Raw genomic sequence first — 20,558 nt, forward strand, 5'->3', positions numbered from 1 at the left:
AACAGAGATACCCAGGAGCACATTTGACCTCGAAGAAGCCAATGAAACGTTTCTGGAACATGAAAAAGGCCATGAGGGATTTTATTTACGTTACACAGCCTGGGTCAAAGTATTCACGACAATCCGTTAATAGCATATGAAAAAAAAGAAAACTTTATGGTATGATTTCCCGAAAATTAGTCTAAACCACCAGCTTTGACTAAAAGAAACTATGATTTCTCTGATGATTCCGTCAGATGATTTTGATTCCCTTTTCCAAAAGTTTTCTTGGGCCTGAAAGGGTCCTAATATGAGCTAATGTTCTATTAAAAGATGAATTCTGTAGAATCCGCTTTCTAAGGCCTATGTTTTTGTTGGTATACTGCGTCTTTACCCCGTCTTGGAGGAAGAAGAGGATTAGGGACGTAGGGACTGACATTTTGGCGGCACCTGTAAGGTGATTTTCGTAAGTCCTGTTATCAAAATCGTGCTGTAAAGTAAAGTGTCTATAATATTATTCGTTTATTTAATTAAATCTTCACTGAGCCACGTTATATGGAAGAGATTGTCATTGAAACTTTGGAAGGCACTAATTCGGTTCAAAATAGAAAGTTCTAGTGCCTTTTTTATAAGTCAAAAGAGATTAAAGGGTAACCAAGCTTTCAGCTATGTCTAATTTTTACTCCCATCTCCCCAAAAATATCTGATTAAAATTTGGAAATAAAGAATTTGTTCAACATTGTTGAAAGGTCCAAACACTATGCCTCTGGGATCAACGTAACCCATACAACCCCTAGAGCAAAGAATTTGCCCACTGTTCGCATATAGGATTTTCATTTGAGAATGTGAGAATTTATTTATTTATTTTAGTAACTGATAGTAAATAAATAATAATTTTGACTGTTTAAACCTTGTTTACCACGGATCAACTGTGAGTTCAAACGATGATGGTAACTTTTAAAGTTACTTTTAAGTTACTTTTAAGTAACTTTTAAGTAAAAAGTAACTTTTAAGTTACTTTTTGCTTGTGGAGTAGATGAATAAAGAGGGTCGATATCTTGGTATCACTTTCATACAGTCCAGAAAAATGGATGTTCCGTTTCGCAGTCCAGTTAATGGATGTTCCATTGCTACAGCCGATTGGGCTTCGTCGCACCTACTCTAGTAACAAACTGTGTCCTAGTGCTTCTACTTCGGAGGGCTTCTACCAGATTTTGAAATACTGAAGAACAGTAGCAGTAGTGTTGACGGATTTGCTACAAAACGACTGGTCTTCAATGGCCCATTTTGTTGATTCTGTTAATAGTTGAATAAAAACAGCAAGTTTTTTCAACTTACAGTAAGGAGTAACAGTCAAACTCAAAACAAACAGAAACTACCCCGCAAATGAAAAAGTTACTCCCTCTTCAATACCTTGGTCCTACCTAAAACAAAGCTTTCTGAAAAGCTTTCTAATCTAGTTAAATGGCCCATGTATTTCAGGATTCGTTCTTAAAAAATGGGACAAACATCCAAACTTTAGCGTAAACAGCAAGGTATTGATGAGGGGCCAAATCCTTCATATACGGAATCATTTTTGTTTGAATTGAGTTTTACTGTTGCTCCTTACTTTTAGTTTGAAAAAAAACTTTTTTTTTAATTTCTGATTTGTTTTCAAATATTGCCGGCAAGTTTGACTCACCCTCCATGAAAAATTCCCCCCCCTCCCGAGGAAAATCCTCTATGAAAAATTCCTCCGATGTACCCCCCCCCCCTTAAAATTCACTGCAGGTAATTTCATTCTCGCTGAAAAGTTGCCTCTCCTCCGTAAACCTTTTGGTGGAGGATTCAGCCTGGTACTTTCACTTGAAAAAAAACATGTTTTATTTTTATTCGTGGTTTTATTCGCTTTTGCAAACTCCGGAAAGCCTCTTTTCGTGATTCCCCGGAAATCCGAACATGTTGAAAATATCCCCAGATTAATCCCTTGGAACAACTCCACATGCAAAATTGACCTGACAAAGAGAAAGTAAGACAAATAAAAGGAATTTCGTGTAGGAACTCCATCAAATCCCCCCAGTTAAAATTTCTCTTTGGAAGTCATCTTTGGAAAGTCAATTATCCCTGGGGAAAAAACCAACGAATAACCACGCATCCGTGATCTATCCTCTAGGGACAATACTAAATTCTACATTTTTGCAGATAGGAGCTTGAAACCTCTGCAGTAAGGTTCTCTGATACACTGAATTAGATGGGGACATTTTCGTTAGGAGTCTTTATTTTCAGGAATGTTTCCTCCCTTTTTCGTTTTGTTTCCTCCTTTGAGACTCATAACCTTTGATAGGTAATGCCAAATTTTATATATATATATATATATATATATATATATATATATATATATATATATATATATATATATATATATATATATATATATATATATATATATAATCAGCATAATAAAGCAATTCTTTTTATAGATCTGTTGATGTCAAAAGTTTGTTTTTTAGAGTTTCAGTTACCATTGAGCCGCGTCACTCCTTGATTACAGCTCTTTATCAAAAACTATTTAAAAGACCTTAGTAAATGTCGCAAGAAGGTCAATTGTTCTTAGGCATTTTAGAGAAATGCCTAAGAACACACGTTTTCGAAATTTGTTTTGGAACAATACGTTTAGGAAATTCGTTGTGACAACACAGGCCAGGGAATTATCAAAAACACTATCAAAGAACAAAAGGACATTTATCTGATGAATAATTGGGGTCTCTGGCCCAACGGTGCAGCTAGAGACCAGTGGCAAAAAAGAAGCGGAAGGGGGTCTATTGCCCTCAAATCACATTTCACCCTTGATTAGGGCATTAGAAATTTCAATTTGTATTGAAATGTCCCCACTCTAAAGTTTTAACACTTGGCCTTTCTAGATGAAATGGAAGGAGAGAAAGATGAAATTAGAAAAAACAACACAAATGTGGGAAATGCCTCTTTTCTAAGGCAACGATAGCTTGTTACCTTTCAAAGAGAACATTAATTATTATTGCAATAACTAGGTGGAATAATAAATATATTCAAAGCCATGCACAATAGGTCATAGCCTGTTGTACGAGGGAAACCATGTCATGGGATATTTAAACTCAAAATCAGGATATTTACTCAAACTTTAGATGTTTTGTACACCGTGGAGGGGATTTGTAATGCCCTCACTATCCACCTTAAATTTTTAAATAAAAGACTGTTAAAAAAATATTGTACAAAATTACGATATATTAGATATTTCAGCTTTATATTTAATTTAAGTGAAAAATTTGGATTAGGGAGAAAATTTTTTTCTTACAGTTTAAAATTAAAAAAAAAACAATTTAAAACAATTTTACAGTTGATACATTACAAACTAAATCAATTAAAAACCAATTATGAATCATTACAAATGAAATTTTCTAAAGAAAAATATTTTTCAAGAAAGGTAAGGGTCAAAATTAAAACTTAAAACAAGCGGAATTAAATTCATACAATAAGTCAAAATTCAAACAGAAAAAACTTAGGATGAATAAATATTCAAAACCTCATACACAAAAAAAAATCGAATGAATAATCAAGTAAACTTTAAAATAAGCAGAAAATATTACAAATAAATAAGACTTGACTCATCTTTAGTGCCTTAAGGAGCAAAAATTCATTTCAATGTATGTTCATTAAATTTTTAATTTATATTTTAATAATTTTTTTTAGTTGTTGTTTTTAGTCTCATTTAAATTTTAAAAAGGTCTTTACTTTTTCTTTTTAAATAATTGTCGGAACGCAATCTTTTCAAGCCTTCAAAGAAGGCTTTAATATTTGAACCTCTGGAGCTCGATAAAAGCGCAAAAAGAGATTAGGTTATCTGTATTCAGCAACGCCAGAGCTGTCATGCAATGTTTGATTCCTAGAAAACTATTTTCTAAGCTGCCAATTGGCTTAGTGTGGTTAAAGACAAAAGCAATGAATGTATAAGATCAAACATAGTGTTTAAGTTATCATGACTTTGTTTTTGACATTTTGCTTGATTTTTTGGATTGGATCCATTCATTGTAACTACAGTTACTTTGAAAAAGATGTTGTGAAGCTTGTTGACTTCGTTGATACTATTGACTGGATTGATTTCGATGAACTAACCCTAGATGGTGGAGCAAAGGTATGGTTTATGATTTTATCAATCACCCTATTGACTATTTGAAGCAAACATTCTCTGGTGAAGGATACCGTAGCTGCGGCCTCTACTGCAGCCTAGTAAAAAATGACTGCTAGCCTAAAGTGACCAAAATTCAATTTTTTCCTAAACTATTAATTGAGGAAGATTTATCATTTGAAGTGGGTTTAGTAATAATAACTATGATTTCAATTAAATTTGACGTTAAAAGTTTATTGAGCAAACAAACTAATGACAATTTCAAAATAAGCCGAAACTCCTCAAAAATGGTGCCGGGTCCAGACAAAATCCACATTGTCGGAATCTCTATAGCCAGAAAACAAATTGGGAAATTGACCAATCCCCATCCCAAACAAAAAGGAGAGTCGTCTTTTCGCATGAGAAGCCCTGATTCGTCTCTTTTTTCTCCGTCACCGCCAGTGTGGCACTAAAACATATATAGCTCAACGATTTGTTTCCGGGCTAGTTTGAAAGGATATTGCGATCAGTGCGTCCATTTTTCATTTTCTCTTCTTCTTGTTTTCATACCATTACCGCTTATAATTCCTTATGTTAAAGTCAGATTTCTCCCCATTTTCTTTTAGAAATAAAAATAACTTTTGCCTCAGAACACCGCAGAATTTATTGAAAAAGCACAGCGCAGCATCAAATTTTTATTTTTTTACTTTAGCTAACAATAAAATACAGCATATTTTACACTAACGAAAACATGTAAAAAAAAGTTTAATTCTGTGTCAGCTCATCTTCAAATAAGAACTTCATCGAACTTGGCGTTTGCCGTTGTCTTGTAGCCAGCGACAGCTTTTGGCTTCCTAATAGCTGATAAAGTGGTATCTTCGTTTTCCAACCAGTAAATGACTCGAATAAGGGAGGTTATTTTAGATGTCTCTTTTGATCAGCTTCAGGAGGCTGAACAAACGCTCAGCTGGAAAATTGCAAAAAAGGTAACGAGAATATCAGCGATATGTACTTTCTCAGTTCTAGGTACTTGATAATGTTAAAGCTGGTCTTGAATGAGTTCAAGACTCAGTGGCTGACACTGTGACAACAAATGTATTTTTTGGTAGTGCAGCAAAGCGGCCTATGGGAATTTCACGGAATGTGGATTTTAACAGGAAAGGATCACCAGAAAAATAAAAGAGAAATGTCCCTATCATGAAAGAACATTAATGTTATTAGACTGTGATGATTAGTCTGAATAAATTACAGGCATTCGTCGAGACATGAAGCTACGATAGTGCTTTATTCATTAGAAACAGCCCGGACGTTCGAGAAATCGATAAATGCAAGTACTGGCAATTGCTCTCCGCGCTCCACGAGACCCCTTGGAAGCTCAGAAAAGCCACTTATAAATGTTGTAGCTGAATATGTTCCTCTTCTCTTAGCATGTACATTAACTGTGACTCTCATCTAAAACATCAATAAACTGCTTGATGGCCTCTTTCAACAAAATTTTGTAGGTATTTTATACGCTCCGCTCTTTACGCTAAAGTTTGACTCTTTCTCTTAACTCTACTTTTTAAAACAGTAAAAAATTTTGTCGTAAAGAGCGGGGCGTTGAGTAGAAAAAGCCCCTTTCATATACGGAGTAAATCCTGTTTTTTATTGCGTCTATGAGGGGGTTCACTCCCTTCGTCAATACCCCGCTCTTTACACTAAAGCTTAAATTTTGTCCCAGTTCCTTAAGAATAACCCCTGAATCACAAAGGCCGTAGAATAAATAGTTTAAATTACTAAAAATACTTTAGCGTAAAAAGTGAGGTATTACGAGGAGGTAAACCCCTCATATACGTAATAATTTCTGTTCGTTTTAAGTTGTAATGCTGCTCCTTACTTTCAGTTGAAAAAACTTTTCATATTAATTTTTTCATTGTTTTCTTTAATAATGCTATGAAATTTTCTTCTTCCATGACAAATTCCTCCGTGGAAAGATTCTCCCGCGTAACCCCCCTCCTAAACTTCTTCCCCTCCCCCCAAACCAAAAAAATCCCCCAGAGAACGTTTCTACACTTCCCAATAACCAGTACTATATGTTAACACAAGTCAAAGTTTGTAAATTGCAGCCCATACTACGGGGACTGTGGGGGAGTAAGTCTTCCCCAAAGACATAGTCATTAGGTTTTTCGACTATTGTGAATAAAATGGCTGTCTCAGAATTTTGATCCGGTGAATTTGGGGAAAATGAGAGTGAGAGGGGGCCTAGGCGCCCTCCAATTTTTCGGTCACTTAAAGACGGCACGAGAACTTTTAATTTTCGTCAGAATGAGCCCTCTCGTGACATTCTAGGACCACTGATTCGATACGATCACCCCTGAAAAAAAACGAAAAAAAACAACAAATAAATTGTAGAAAGGAGCTTGAAACTTCTACAACAAGGTTTTTTAATACGCTGAATCTGATGGTGTGATTTTCGGTAAGATTCTGTGACTTTTAGGGGGTGTTTCACCCTATTTTCTAAAATGAGGCAAATTTTCTCAGGCTCGTAACTTGTGATGGGTAAGACTAATCTTAATGAAACGTAAATATTTAAAATCAGCATTAAAATGCAATTCTTTTGATGTAACCATTAGTATCAATATTCCATTTTTAAGAGTTTCGGTTACTATTGAGCCGGGTCGCTCCTTACTGCAGTTCGTTACCACAAACTGTTTGATTTGCTCGTATCTCATTCCAGCACCTTGTGAGGTGCTCAGGAAAAATATATTTTGCAGTACTTTATTTTTGTAGCTCACAAAATTTGTACCTCTCCATAACTACTCATAACTCATAAGTACCTATCTTTTTTTTCTAATTTCCAATTTCGAAGGTCAATTTCTGTTCCAGATAAATTTACAATAAGATATTTTGATGTCGAAGAGACGTGCATTGATTTTAAATTAGCAAGTTCCCTTACTCTAATTCATAATTCCACGTCAACTTAACCTCCTTTTTCTAGATTAAGTTTCAAATAAATATACTACACTATTTCTGTGAAAATTTATGCTCTATTTAGACAGCCTGACACCAACTTTTCATTTATCGTTCTGATTAACTGTACCTAAAATTAAAGTCTCCTAGGATCTTATAGTGTCACGATTTTGACTTCGTCTGGATAAATGATAAATTAAACTTAGCCCCTTCCCCTTTCTTCAGCACTCTGCTAAATTTTCAATGCCTTCTCATGTGTTTTCCCAACTGTACCTGGAAGTTTCAATTCCATCCTCCTAGTAGTTCCAAAGATCTTTAAGACATGATTATTTGGAAGACCTAGATACATGTATTTGTCTTAGCTCTGGCCCCAGTCAAAGTTTATAATCAGTTTGACTTCTTACCCTCCAATAAATTTTATAACTTTATTTAAGATAGTAATCTGAAAAAGTAAGCTCGCAAAGCCTCTTTTAATTTGCTTAGATATCCGTTTTGTTACCTAGGGGATGCTCTTTGGAAACTTTAAAAATCATCTCCTAGCTAATAATCCCTAGAACCCTGTGTCAAATACAAACAATAAGGAAACCAAAATTTTTTCTCCCATTTCTGTTGCTCGATATATCCCTCCTCTTTCTGAAAAATTTGTAGTTTTCGTGCTTTCGTGGCCCAAGTAAGGAACTCTGAAATTTTCAAGCCAATCGCATTCTTACGGGAAAACATTTCAGCTTTGTAAAGTAGTAACTATGAGAAAACAATGGTAACTTAAGTAATTACCGAGTCTTGTCTCAGAAGCTATGGGGTCTTTTAATTACCGAAGGCTTATTCTTTGAACCATTTGACTTTTTTTTATAAAAAAGCAATCTCAAAGTTTTGGTCATATCCCTTATGAAGTTCCAAGAGGGGATAGGGTAGTAAAATCAAGCACATGAGGTGTTGACTGCCCTTCAGTCACTTTTGCTGATCTTACAAAAGTAAATAGAACGTTTAATTTTGAACTTATTTGGCCAGTATCCTTTCCCGAGAAACTAAAGCTGAAGTATTTTGAAATCCTGCATAAAGACAATAATTTTCATTTAGCTCTACTCTAGCGCCATTTAGCTCCATTTTTCCATTCTTCCCTCTACTCTAGCTCCATTTCATAATTCAACTTCATAGTTACTGTCTCTCCTCGACATTCGGTTCCAAGTTAATACTCCGAGTTATTCCCCTGATCTTGCAGACACTTCAATTTGACAACCTGGATGAACATGTCGTGCTTTGATTTTTATTGTAAATTTATTTTAAATAAATTCTAAGCCCCATAGGATCTTATGCAGAAAGAATTTTGCTTTTGCTTAGATCAAACAGTTTGCAGTAACTGTAAGTAAGGAGTGACTCGGCTCAAAAGTAACCGAAACTCAAAATACAGATATTGATATTAATAGATACGTCAAAAGAATTACCTTAATATGGTGATACCAAATATATAAAATTCATTAAGTTTAATTTTACCCATCATAAGTTACGAGCACAAGAAAATTTGCCTGAATTTAGAAATAGGGAGAACCACCCCCTAAAATTCAAGGAATATAAATGAAAATCACAACATCAGATTTAATGTACCAAAGAACTCTGCTGTAGAAGTTTCAAGTTCCTATATACAAAAATGTAGAATTCTGCTGTTTCTGCAAGAAGAAAGATCACAGATTCTCGTTCATTTGTGTTTGTTTTTTTCAGGGATAATCTTTTCGAAATAATGGCCCTAGAAGATCGGGAGAGGGCTCATTCAAACGGAAATTGAAATTTCTAGTCCCATCTAAAACTGACAAAAGTGCAATTGACCCCACTCCCACGACCCTTTTTCTCCAAATTTATCTGATCAAAATGTTGAGAGAGCTATTTTGTTTATTATAGTTGGAAGATCCCATAACTATGTTCTTAAGGGTAAAATAACCCCTCTCCACCCCGTGGAGAGAGGCCTTTAAGCTATGAAATGTGTCCATTTTATACGCATAGTTTTTGTTATTGCGGATTATACTGAAATTTCTTGGGAGGGGCGATTTCGTGCTCGGGTGGGTTTCCGTAGGGAGAATTTTCCGGGGGGGAATTATCGGAGCTATTTTCGGCGTGTTCTGATTTCCCGAAAAATATTACCATGGAGGGAGACATTGCCAGAGTGATCGAGAAGATGACTATAAATAAAAGTCTTTGTCAAATGTAAGTATACTAAAGAAAATTTGAATTAAAAATCAAATAGTTGTTGACATCAAGTCATGGCTAATTGTAGAAAAAGCAAAGACAAGGCTAAATCGTCCGCTAGAAGTTTTACGGAGGGGGGAGGGACTTGCAGTGAAGATGGGACAATCTGGAGGGAATTTAAATTTAATGTGGGATGAAATTTCTACGGAGGAGTTTTTCCTTAGGAAAAGTGGGATATTTCATGCAGAAATTAAACAGAAAAACAGGTTTTTTTTTTAACTGTAAGTAAGGAACAGCATTAAAAACCAAAACGAAAAGAAATTATTCTGCATTTGAAGGGTGACCCCTTCCTATTCTAAAATTTGGCTGTTTGTCCCAATTCTTTAAGAACGGCAGTTGAAGCACAGGGTTCGTTTAATTAGAATATGAAGTTGTTGTTTTTTTTAAGTACTAAAAGCTTTACAGTTTGTAGCAACGAACTATAAGTAAAACGTACGCGGCTCAATAGTAACCGAAACTCTAAAAAACTAACTGAATTTTCACACCAACAGAAATATGCTGAGAATTGGCATATTATGCTGATTCTAAATATATAAGTTGTATTAGTTTTAGTGTTACCAATCAAAGTCTACGAATCTGAGAAAATTTGCCTGAATTTTAGAAACAGGGAGATTTTGCCATTTTTTTTTAAAAATGCTCCTGAAACACATGGGCTGTTTAATTAGAATGCAAAGCTTTTTTAAGACTGCTAAAAGCTTAAGTGTAATATGGTGATGGTATCGAATGAATGGTCCTAGAGAACCAGGACAGGGCTCTTTCGAACAGAAACTAGACCTACATTGCCTGAGCAACGTGAAGTGTTGCGACGACCTTTCTCTGGCTTCGCCGAATAAAGTGTTGTGAGAGCAACACTTTGGTTTTGTTTCTTTGCTACCGGTTAAACGCTGAAGTTGTCAGCCTATTGAAGCTTTTAAAACGTTATGTTGAAAGAAGAACGCGATCAGTAATCGCATGATCAAAGGCTATTCCTCAGCGTTGAAAAAACAGCAATAACAAAATAATATCGAAAGAAGGGACTAAATTGACTTCGCAGCCAGTTGAACTTTATCCTTTTCAATCGTCGACATCGTGAAAGATGACAGCTTAGAACAATATCTTATATAATCCAGTTGGTGTTATAAAGCTATCTGTAAGTTTTCAGGATCAAAATACCATAAATGACACTACTAATTATGAAGAAACTAATATGACATATTTTCTATCAGCTCATCACGAGCTATCGATAATAAAGAAAGAAGCGACTAAGTTGACTTCGCAGCCAGTTGAACGTTATCCTTATCAATCGTAGACATCGTGACGGATGAAAAATTGAAACAGTATCTTATATGATCTAGAAGGTATTATATAGCTATCCGTAACTTTTCAGGATCACAATACCATAGATGACACTCTATTAATTATTACGAATCTGCCTCGTTGTTTTACGTTATCGTTTGTACCCGTTGCGTAAACACTTAATTCTAGGTTAGAGTGAGTATGGGTAGGCTACACCAACTAGCAAAAGTTACAAATCCCTCTTCACTGAAGATGATTGTAGCCTAACAAGCGATTATTACTTACAAGTCACATGCATATCTTACCACTGGAACCAAATTGGTCTTACCATCCAATACACCGGAAACAAATAATAGGTACACCAGCTAGCCAAAGTTCCAAACCCCTTATTGACAATGACGATTATGGTTTAACAGCTTACTGTTGCTTACAAGTCCTCTACTTGTCTCACAATTGGTATCGGCCTATTTTTGGTTTCAGTGTGTACCCTAGTATTGAAGTTATCAACCACTTGAAACTTTTAAACTAGTATATCTCATGAAGGAATTTTTGTATCAAAAAATGAATCACATATCCTTTTATCAGCTCATCAAGAGCTATCGATTGCCGTCGGAAATTTTTTTTGCCGTAGGCCAACTTTTTAACGTCACCACTTAGAAGGGACCAAAGGATAAGCTCCAATTTCCTTAGCAATGACAGAACTTTTAAAGTTTAAGAGGTACATCTGATAACATTTCTCTGCCTCAATCCCAAGTTCGAAAAAACAAATGATAAACCCAGCCGTAATCACGGCAGCACTTTCGGGCCCGTGGGAAAATGCCGCTTTTTTGCTTCTGTAAATTTCTCTATTTATCCCTCAAAGAAGATATATTGGCTGTGGGGCCGGGTAACTGCCGTATATATTTAAGACTCATAGATTTTAGTCCATCTTCAATTTGAAAGTGGTGCCTGCTTGCTTGCCTGCTAGAACGGAGCTTTCCGCTCGAAAGCACAAACATGGTTTGATGAAACGAAAGCTTGGCCGCACAACTTCAAATACTCCTCTCTGACATAGGCTATATAACTCCACTTCACTTCGCACACAATAGCCTCTGGCTCGTGGACAAGCAAAACTCATCCTTTTTGGCCCCAGGCAAGAGTTCTGCGGAACTTTCCAAAATGTAATATCATATTCCTTAATCTGGCCTGAGGTCCACACTTTCCGTAAAAACCGCACAGGTTAGGCCCTTACCAGTTTCCAGGAATAAGCCGAGATCGGCGGCATGGAAAAAAAAAAAACGGGATAAAACCAAAGTGTTGCTCTTGCAACACAATTAAAAGTTTCGTGAGGAAATTTTACACAAGGGAAACTGTGCTAAAATTAAAATACAAATGTCTTTATTTTACATGTATAGTGAGCTAAATTTAAACCTGCGTGAGTTGAAACGAGTTTGGAAATTAAATAAAAAAAAGTTTTTTTTTAACTGATAGTAAGAAACTACATTAAAACTTAAAAAGAAAAAAAAATTCGTCCGTGAAAGGGGAAGTCCCCCTCCTGAACCTCCCACTCTTTACGCTAAAGTTCTATATTACTTTGAAAATTGTAACAAACAGTCAAACTCTTTGTCCCCTCCTCAACGCCTCTATCTTTACGTTAGTTTGAATCTTTGTCACAACTCTAATTTTCAAATTAATAAAGAACTTTAAAGTAAAGAGTGGGATGTAAGGGAGGGGACATCCCCTTTCACGTACGGAATAGTTTCTATTCGCTCTAAGTTTTGATGTCGCTCCTTACTTTCAGTTAAAAAAAACTTGTTCTTTTATTTAATTTTACATATAACTAGCTTAGCTTCTTCCCTCTCTCTTCTATTTAAATTGCAACTTTCCTTGCCTCCCTCCTTCATTTTTGATAGCTCCTAGAAGTTTAAACTCCACCCTTTTATCCTATCATTACTATTATACTATTTAGATGACCTCGACCCTCATGGTATACTTCGTTTATCTTTCCTTCAAATCTTTTATATCTCCTTACAATCCAGTAGGCTACTCTCTCAATCTATCAATTCAATCCCTTAATTTAATTTCAAGATATTAAAAATGATATAAATCAAGTGCATAGAGCTTTTTTTTATTTTTCTTAAGTACGCACCACGTTGCGATCCTTAAAACTGGAAAACTTGGAAAACCTTGGCTTAACAAAGACTTCCAAAGACCTTGCTTGAACCAAAACGCATCAGCAGCAAAAGTAATTCAGAACATTTTCGAATTTTCTGACAACCTCCAATTCTCTAGATCCTTGCCCAGGGGTGCTGAAGGGGCCATGACTTACTTGTCCATTTTTATTGGACTTTTCTATTATTACTAATAAAATAGTGATCTCTGAATTTAGAATGGAGAATGGGGCATTTTGGGGAGCTAGCAAAAAAGGATACTGGATGGGAAGGTCCCTCTTATTATTTTTGAAACTTGTAAAGGGCGCTCAAAATTTTAATTTCCCATTTCCGAGGTTTGTGTATATCATCTTGATGGTTCTAAAATATTAGTTTGTTAACAAGAGTGTAAAAATCGTCTTTTAATTTGGATATTCCCTCTCAGCCGACGAATAATTTATTATTTTTTATTACTAATTTATTAATATCTTATTACCAACTTCTTATTATAATTTTTTTGGTAATTTTACTACTAAATTGCAATTTTGCTTTCCCCACCCTCCATCCTTCCTTTCCTCAAGAGCACCTTCAAATTTCAACTCCATACCTCAAGCAGTTCCCAAGATATTGCAGATATGGATTTTAAGTGAACTAGATTTACGTAGCGTCTCCCAATTTACCACCGCCCCCTTCCTTAGTCCAGCTGGTTGACTTGAACCCTTTCCTTTCTCCAATACCACCTCGAAATTTCCACGAGAATCCTTCTGCCATTTCCGAGATATTGTGAATAATTTGAAAAATAAGGTGAACACAGTGTATTTTGATTTATTTGGGTAGGCGTATCATTTCTAGAATGCACTCTTGGAAAACTCTGGCTAAATAGGCCAACTACTACTAATAAAGCATTGCAGCAACAAGCCATTTGGCACAACAGAGCTGCGCACACTTTCTCCCTATCCCAAGCCCATGTATTCAAAGCTTTCCTCTTTGCAACCTCTCCAGAATTTATAATTTCCTTCAAATTCTTTCTTGCGAATTCTTCTCGCCGCATTTGTCATTTGCCGTAAGATATTTTTTTTATTGCAGGTTAAACGATCAAGAAGGCAGCAGCAGTTACACCTTAACAGCAATTCTTCAGCAGCATACGCAGTGAAAAGTCATTTCAAATATCTTCTATTAAAATCTAAGTGCACAAGAAAGTCTAACACTTTCAAAATAAGCTTAGATGATACCTCGAAAAGCCAATCACTTTTATACACAAGCTGCAATAACGGTACTTGGATATTTCAATTAAATAACCACTTTGGTGATATTTTAAGGATAAAAAGTCACTACACAAAGGAAATCATGGTTCAAAAAATTGGAATGGGAAATGTGACAAAAGATAAGACCCTTGGAACGCTCCATGAGGAGGGTAAAGCCAGGATAGAAGAGCTAGGTGAATTCTCAAAGCAGCAAGTGCTTGTTGCTGTTCTGGGGCTTCGAGGATCTGGAAAATCAACTATTGTTTCTTTGATATCTGGTAATGATGAAATGTTCCGTCAGGGAAGAACAAGTACAAAGACAACAACGTTAGGAATTGACATATCACCAGTGATCCCAAGTAATGAGTATATTCAAGCAGTGAATTATATATTACAAAAGAACTTTACTGATAGTGGCTCACCTTTTCCATTAGTGTTTACTGATAGTGAAGGAATGGGGGTAAGAGGTGACAGCATTGATTTTGTTTCAACAGTTCCCCCTATACTATTTTCGAACATTATTATGTGGGTAACTACTGACTCCTTACGTTCAGATGAAGAACTAAAAAAATTAGATCACTATCTCAACTTGGCAAGTAGAATTCAAGATGATAGTGGATCGCTTTGTGCTGACTTCAAGGGTGGGAGGTTAATTGTAGTTGTGAATAAAATGCAGGGTGATGAAAATGACGAAGAACTTACTGACGAACTCTTGGAAGAAGAGTTTGAATCTGAATCTGAGTCTGCGACAAAGAGAGATTCTATACGCAAGAAATTAAAGAATTGTTTTAAGTCAGTTCAAGTCATTGGATTTCCTTATTTGTCTTTACCGGAAGAAGATAAGTATTTGAAATATGTAAATATTAGAGGAAAGGAATCAGGTCGTTTCAGGCAAAGTCTAACAAAATTAATTTCCTTGGTTTTAAATGAGGAAAACGAAGTTAAAATCTTAGCTGGAACAATTATTACACCAAATGTTCTGACCAATCTATATGAAATTGTACTAGAAAAGATTAATTCAGATGCGAAGTTTCTTGACAATGACCTATTAGAGGCTTTTTTTACTGTTAACGTAAAACAAAATTTAACCAATCATGAAGTACTTTTTCATAAACATCTGACTGAGATCGAAAGAACCAAGAAGACTGAAGCTCTTGTTGAAGCTGTTAGTTTTTTAGTAGAAGAAAACAAAAATACACTAAGAGCTCTAGTAGAAGAAAGTAAAAATGAAAGGCAAAGAAAAATTATAATGACAGAATGGAAGATAGTTGAGACTAGATTAACAGAGTCAATGGAAAAAACTCTTCATTTTGGTTTTAATACCACATTGACTGAGATTCATTCCTTGTTAATAGGACTATTACCAATTTGCAGGTATTTACCCTCACAAGAGCATTACTGCATGAAAAGTTATTTTTCTGGAAGACTTTTTAGCTCTTCGAAGCTTTTAAGCACACTACCAGTAGAAATTTCAGAAAGAACTTACAGCATATTAGAAACAATTGATAAGGAAAAAGAGGAAATATTTTCTAAGTGTTCTAAGCAACGAATGTCATTCGCATATACTGAACGTGATCAGGCAGAAACACTTTTACGAGAAGGCATTGAAATCATTCAGTCAGTGAACTCGACAACGGATATTGACCAAGTATTCAAGACCTTTGTAAATTCACAAGGCACAATTGTAAAGAGAAAACAGTTTGATTCTTATGCATTGGTTACTCGATGCAATTTTAATCGATCTTTACAAATAGGACATGAAATAATTGAATACATAAAATCATCGTTTGGTAACAGATTAGAAAGGCTACGAAACAGCCTGGAACTCAAAAAGCTTGACACACAATTTGATTTTAATAGCGTCTCCCCAAAATACCTTTCCGATGGCAAATCAACTAGAGTATTTGATCTACTATGTGATTTACCACACATTTTGTCAACACTTATTCGGAACAAATCAACCGAAGAAGAGCTTCGGTTGATTTGTTCCAACGTGACCGTTTATGGTTATACTACTACACCACTCAGGAAACTGTCAATTGAAACTGGCTATTTGAATATCCATGATGAGGGATCCACTATCTCTTTAACAAAACCGCATGCTCCTTCAAAATCAAAAACTGGTCAAACGGGGCAGAACGGCTTTAGCGGAGGAGTTGTTTTAATAAAGGTTCATTTTGCGGTCAATGGTGGTGTCATGACCATTGAAGCAAATGGAGGAGATGGCGGAGATGGAGGAGATGGTGCGCCTGGGTCCCAGGGAGTAGATGGAAAGAATGGGACATTACCTTCGAAGTATTCTCAAAAACATTACTATGATGCTTGGGGAAATACCAATTTGAAAAAAGATCACGAATCACAGTTAATAGAAATACCTGACCCAGCGTATGGTTGGTTGTGCTATTTTCCTCTTGTTATTAATAATATTATATGTGCTGTGGTTCCAAACAGTAAGGTCTATAGAAGATTTATATCTTTTTCTAAAAGAATTGAACATAAGTCATTTGATGCAACACCAGGCAAAAAAGGCCTTCGAGGTAATCCTGGCGGATCTGGAGGGAATGGAGGTGAGCCTGGGAGACTAAAGCTGGATATTCCTGTACGGTCTTGGGAGCATTTTACTCTATTAGCTCAAGGTGGTAAAGGAGGCATAGGTGGTAAAGGTGGCAATGGAGGTCCTGGAGGTAGAGGTGGAATGATTAAGGTTATAGAGGCAACATATTATCGAAATTGGGAACAAAAGGAGAGACATAAGTACACGAGCGGCATTGCGCGTTTACAAGATGATGTAAACACAATTCATTCCTGGGAAGGGACAATGAGAAATAGCAATTTATATTTCCAAGAAAAATTTACAGAAAAAGAAAAGGACGGTGAAATCGGAGAAATAGGGGAGAAAGGAAAAGACGGAAGTAAAAACGAAGTTCAAAGTAAAGCCGAAAATCTAACGATTGCCGATAGTTTCCTTTTCCCCATATTTAAGGAAATAATCTCATTTAGCTTAATGGAAAAAATAGAAGGAAGATATAAAGGAGAAAGATCTATTCAAAAAGTTATTGATTCTACTGAAAATATGTTAGTTCAAGCTGCCAAACAGAAAAACGAGCTTTTGAACTTAAGAGCTCAGTACACACATCAGCTGATTGGCAAAAGCTTGGACAGCCTTATTAAAACTGAAATGAAGTTATCAGAAGAACTAATGCATGATTCTAAAAATAAGCAACACTATTTGACAGAAGATATAAGAAAACACAAGGAAAAATTGAGTTTAGTCTTCGATCAAATAACGCAATTCAATTCGGGGAGTCTGAAATATATTGTTGACAAATTCAGAGACAAACTTTTTGCAGATTCACGAAGTCATTTGGCACAAAAAACTGAAGAAACAAGAGGAAAGAAAGTATTCAACGCTGCTAAAATCTTAGCTAATATTGTGAGTTTTGCTTTAGCTATATTTGGCATTGGCCATCAAAATCATGAAAATACAAAAACTGGATTTTTAGACCTTGTTAATTCCACTCATAAGTTCATTTCCGATGAATTGAAGACTTCTTCTAATAATATTGACCAACTATTTGAAGATTATTTTTTACTTATTGAACATAATTATAACAAAACAAATCAGCTCATCCAGAAATTTAAAATTTTTGCCAATGATATAAGTAACATCGAGATAAAAAATGAAATAGACCTTGGCGTTCAACTTTCAGATTTAATGAAAGTCTATACTCCTGTCTCGTTTGCAACTAGTGAAATAAATAATCGATTCACCCGTTACGAAGCGCGTCAATTAGTCTCTCGCCTAAAATCAGTAGTTTTCCAAGCTTCTAGTGAACTAGGAGCCGAAAACATCCCAGAACTAGATTCATTGGTATCACTTATTGATATGAAAGTAGACCTTACAGAGAAGGTGATCGAACTTACGTCCAAGATTTCTGATACACAACTGGTGGTTGACGGATTCAAAAGACGTAAGGACATGCTCCATGATACATCTGCAATTGTACTGGATAATATGGCTTCCGCTCATAAGGTACTTGACACAATAGCGGTCAACGCAATGCTAAACCTATTTTGCATTGGAAAGCAAATTTATTCCAGTTTATCTAATCTTATAAATATAGCAGCTTATGTTCAACAGAGTAACCAATTCCTTTCAAAAATCCAGCCCTTTTCACCTCTGTCGGTACCGGAAGAATTTAGAACAGTCCTGGAGATCCTAAAGGGTGAGTTAGATATGGGGAAAATTGTGCATAAAGGTGAAATAACAATTCTTTTAAATGAGATGGATTTCCCATATGAGTTTGAGCTTCTGAGAACAAGGCGGCATGCAAAGTTTCCTATTTTTGATAATGAAAATGGGAATATTTGGATTGAAAGTGTTCAAGCCATATTGAAAAATGTTTCAAGTGATGGAGAGTTCTATATGACTTCGATAGAGCACAGTGGCTCTGTACTTTTTGATTTTGGTGATGAGCTAAGGCTTGAACCTGCTGTTTTTGAAAGTGTGTATTCAGTTCCAGGACCTGAATGGATAATTAAGCCTGTGTCCGTATACAATAATATTGAACTTATAAATTATCCTTTTTCATCTTACTACAAAATTAGTATCCCGGAAAACCATACATCAATTAATATCGTTAGCAACATCAATATCAATATGACGACTCTTCATCAGATAGAGTTAATATTTAAATTATGGTATAAGAAGTAAAAAAAAGGTTTCCAAAATTTTATTGAATTAAAGCTATAATAAAGATATCCTTTAAGTAGTATTTTGCTGGTGCTTATTGGTACTATGTTGCTGTTTATTATAGCTGATGTAATTCTTAAAAGAAACAAAATCGATTACATTTTTTTCCTACCAGAACTTGTTAAAAATTTTCTTACTATAGATAAAGAATAATCTATAGATAACTATTATTATAGATAAATAAATAGTGACAGATAGATATATATTGCTACAAATGCCACTTCGGGGTATGGACAAAAAGAAACTAAAACATAAACTGAAAAAAACTACTGTACAATAACATTTTTAAAAAAAAGAAAGAGTAGTTCATAACAATAAAAGAAATACATAAGACATAAGATCAACAATGCAATTATATATTATCATATATCAACAAAACAATCTAAATAAGATACATGATACTATATCAATAAAACAACAAAATAACAAATAAAACTCCCATAAGTAGATATGTGATAGTCACTGCGTTTAATTGCATATTAATGCATATTAATTAGCAAAGGTAGAGTCTCATCAAGTTATAAATAGTGATAGATATGTATTGCTACAAATGCCACTTCGGGGTATGGACAAAAAGAAACTAAAACATAAACATAAGAGGAACACGTAAGACATGGCACCAACAATACAATTACATATTAGTCATTTTTGAACAAAACAAGCAAAATATGATACGCAATACCGTATTGATAAAGCAACAAAATAGAAAATAAAACTTGCATAAGTAGAATTATGATAGTCCCTGAGTGACATGTTAATTAGAAAATTTAGTGTCTCACCAAATTGCATTCAATGCTACAAGACCATGCCAGCATATAAAAAAGCTATAGCGAAATGTATAATTAGAACAGATTACGTATGGATAAGTTCCTTAGGGCACTTCCACTACTAAAAATGCTTTAATGAACGCACATGTCAGGTGCACAGAAATTCTTGCCCCTCTCCTTTATCTAAGAGTTTTGTTGGCTTAAGATTGACCTTGTTCAGAACTTAATTTTTCTCACCGTTCAGGTATGATAAACACATGAAATGATCTTTCATCTTGTCCGGAATTTCGTTTTTATTAAGTTAGACTTGAACGTCTTAAGGAAACTGCATTTACCCTTGGTCATAAGAAAACCCTACATAAGACAATAAGAAGACCCGAGGAAGCATAACTTATATTATAATTAATCCAAAGATTTCGCCCTCCAAGTAGCAAACCTCAATCCCACCCTTCATTCAAACTTACTTTATTATGTTATATCTGTTTTTTTTATTTCCAACTTTTATTCAATACTATTGACTAATAGTAGCAAGCTTGAGAGAGCAATAGACGACGTATTATATAACTACATTTTTTTCAAGCCTCGACTAATACTATACATGACCTTTTATATAACTATGTTTTTTAAAGCCTAATTTCATCTTTCAGTTAGTTCAATTATTGTGGTATTAAGGCAAAAAAATTGTGTGTTAATGTCTTTTATTCACCTTGATTTGAAGCTTTCTTTTATGCTTTAAGCTTTCTTTTTTTTCTTTTAAGCTGAGGCTTTCTTTTAAGCTTTCTGGAAATAGCCCCAAAGACCAGATAATACTATAGAAACTCCAATTTTCAGTAAAACATACTTATGGTCTATTGTTTGTTCTTCAGCTGAAATTTTGTCGTATATTCCATTGTCCTTGAATCACCCAATTCCCATATTTTATGTTATACGAATTTTTTCTTTTGGAGTGATTTACATTTAATTCATTTTACTAAGAAGACTGGCATGTTTAAGAAGAATCCCAACAGTAATTAAAAATAAAAATCCCGCAAAGCAAACCACATTCCTCCTTTAAACCTTTTATTCATCCGGTTTGAAATTTTCTCTTGACTCTGCTTTCTTAAA

At 35.0% G+C, this 20,558-nt stretch overlaps 1 protein-coding gene across 1 annotated transcript; it reads left to right on the plus strand.

Annotated features, from left to right (window-relative positions):
* The first annotated feature begins 3,858 nt into the window (after positions 1 to 3,858).
* On the plus strand, positions 3,859 to 18,706 carry LOC136034456 (uncharacterized). The gene is made up of 2 exons (XM_065715638.1): positions 3,859 to 4,126; positions 13,777 to 18,706. The coding sequence occupies exons 1-2, from the start codon at positions 3,971 to 3,973 to the stop codon at positions 18,646 to 18,648; spliced, it is 5,028 nt and encodes a 1,675-aa protein (XP_065571710.1). The 5' UTR covers positions 3,859 to 3,970; the 3' UTR covers positions 18,649 to 18,706.
* The last annotated feature ends 1,852 nt before the right edge of the window (positions 18,707 to 20,558 follow it).

This window comes from Artemia franciscana, chromosome 13, assembly GCF_032884065.1.
Source record: "Artemia franciscana chromosome 13, ASM3288406v1, whole genome shotgun sequence".
NCBI lineage: Eukaryota > Metazoa > Arthropoda > Branchiopoda > Anostraca > Artemiidae > Artemia > Artemia franciscana.

Excerpts from the sequence above, each read along its gene's own strand:
- LOC136034456 (XM_065715638.1), top strand. The coding sequence starts at position 3,971 with ATGACTTTGTTTTTGACATTTTGCTTGATTTTTTGGATTGGATCCATT. Across the intron at positions 4,127-13,776 it reads CCCTAGATGGTGGAGCAAAG|GTTAAACGATCAAGAAGGCA; the intron begins GTATGGTTTATG and ends TTTTTATTGCAG.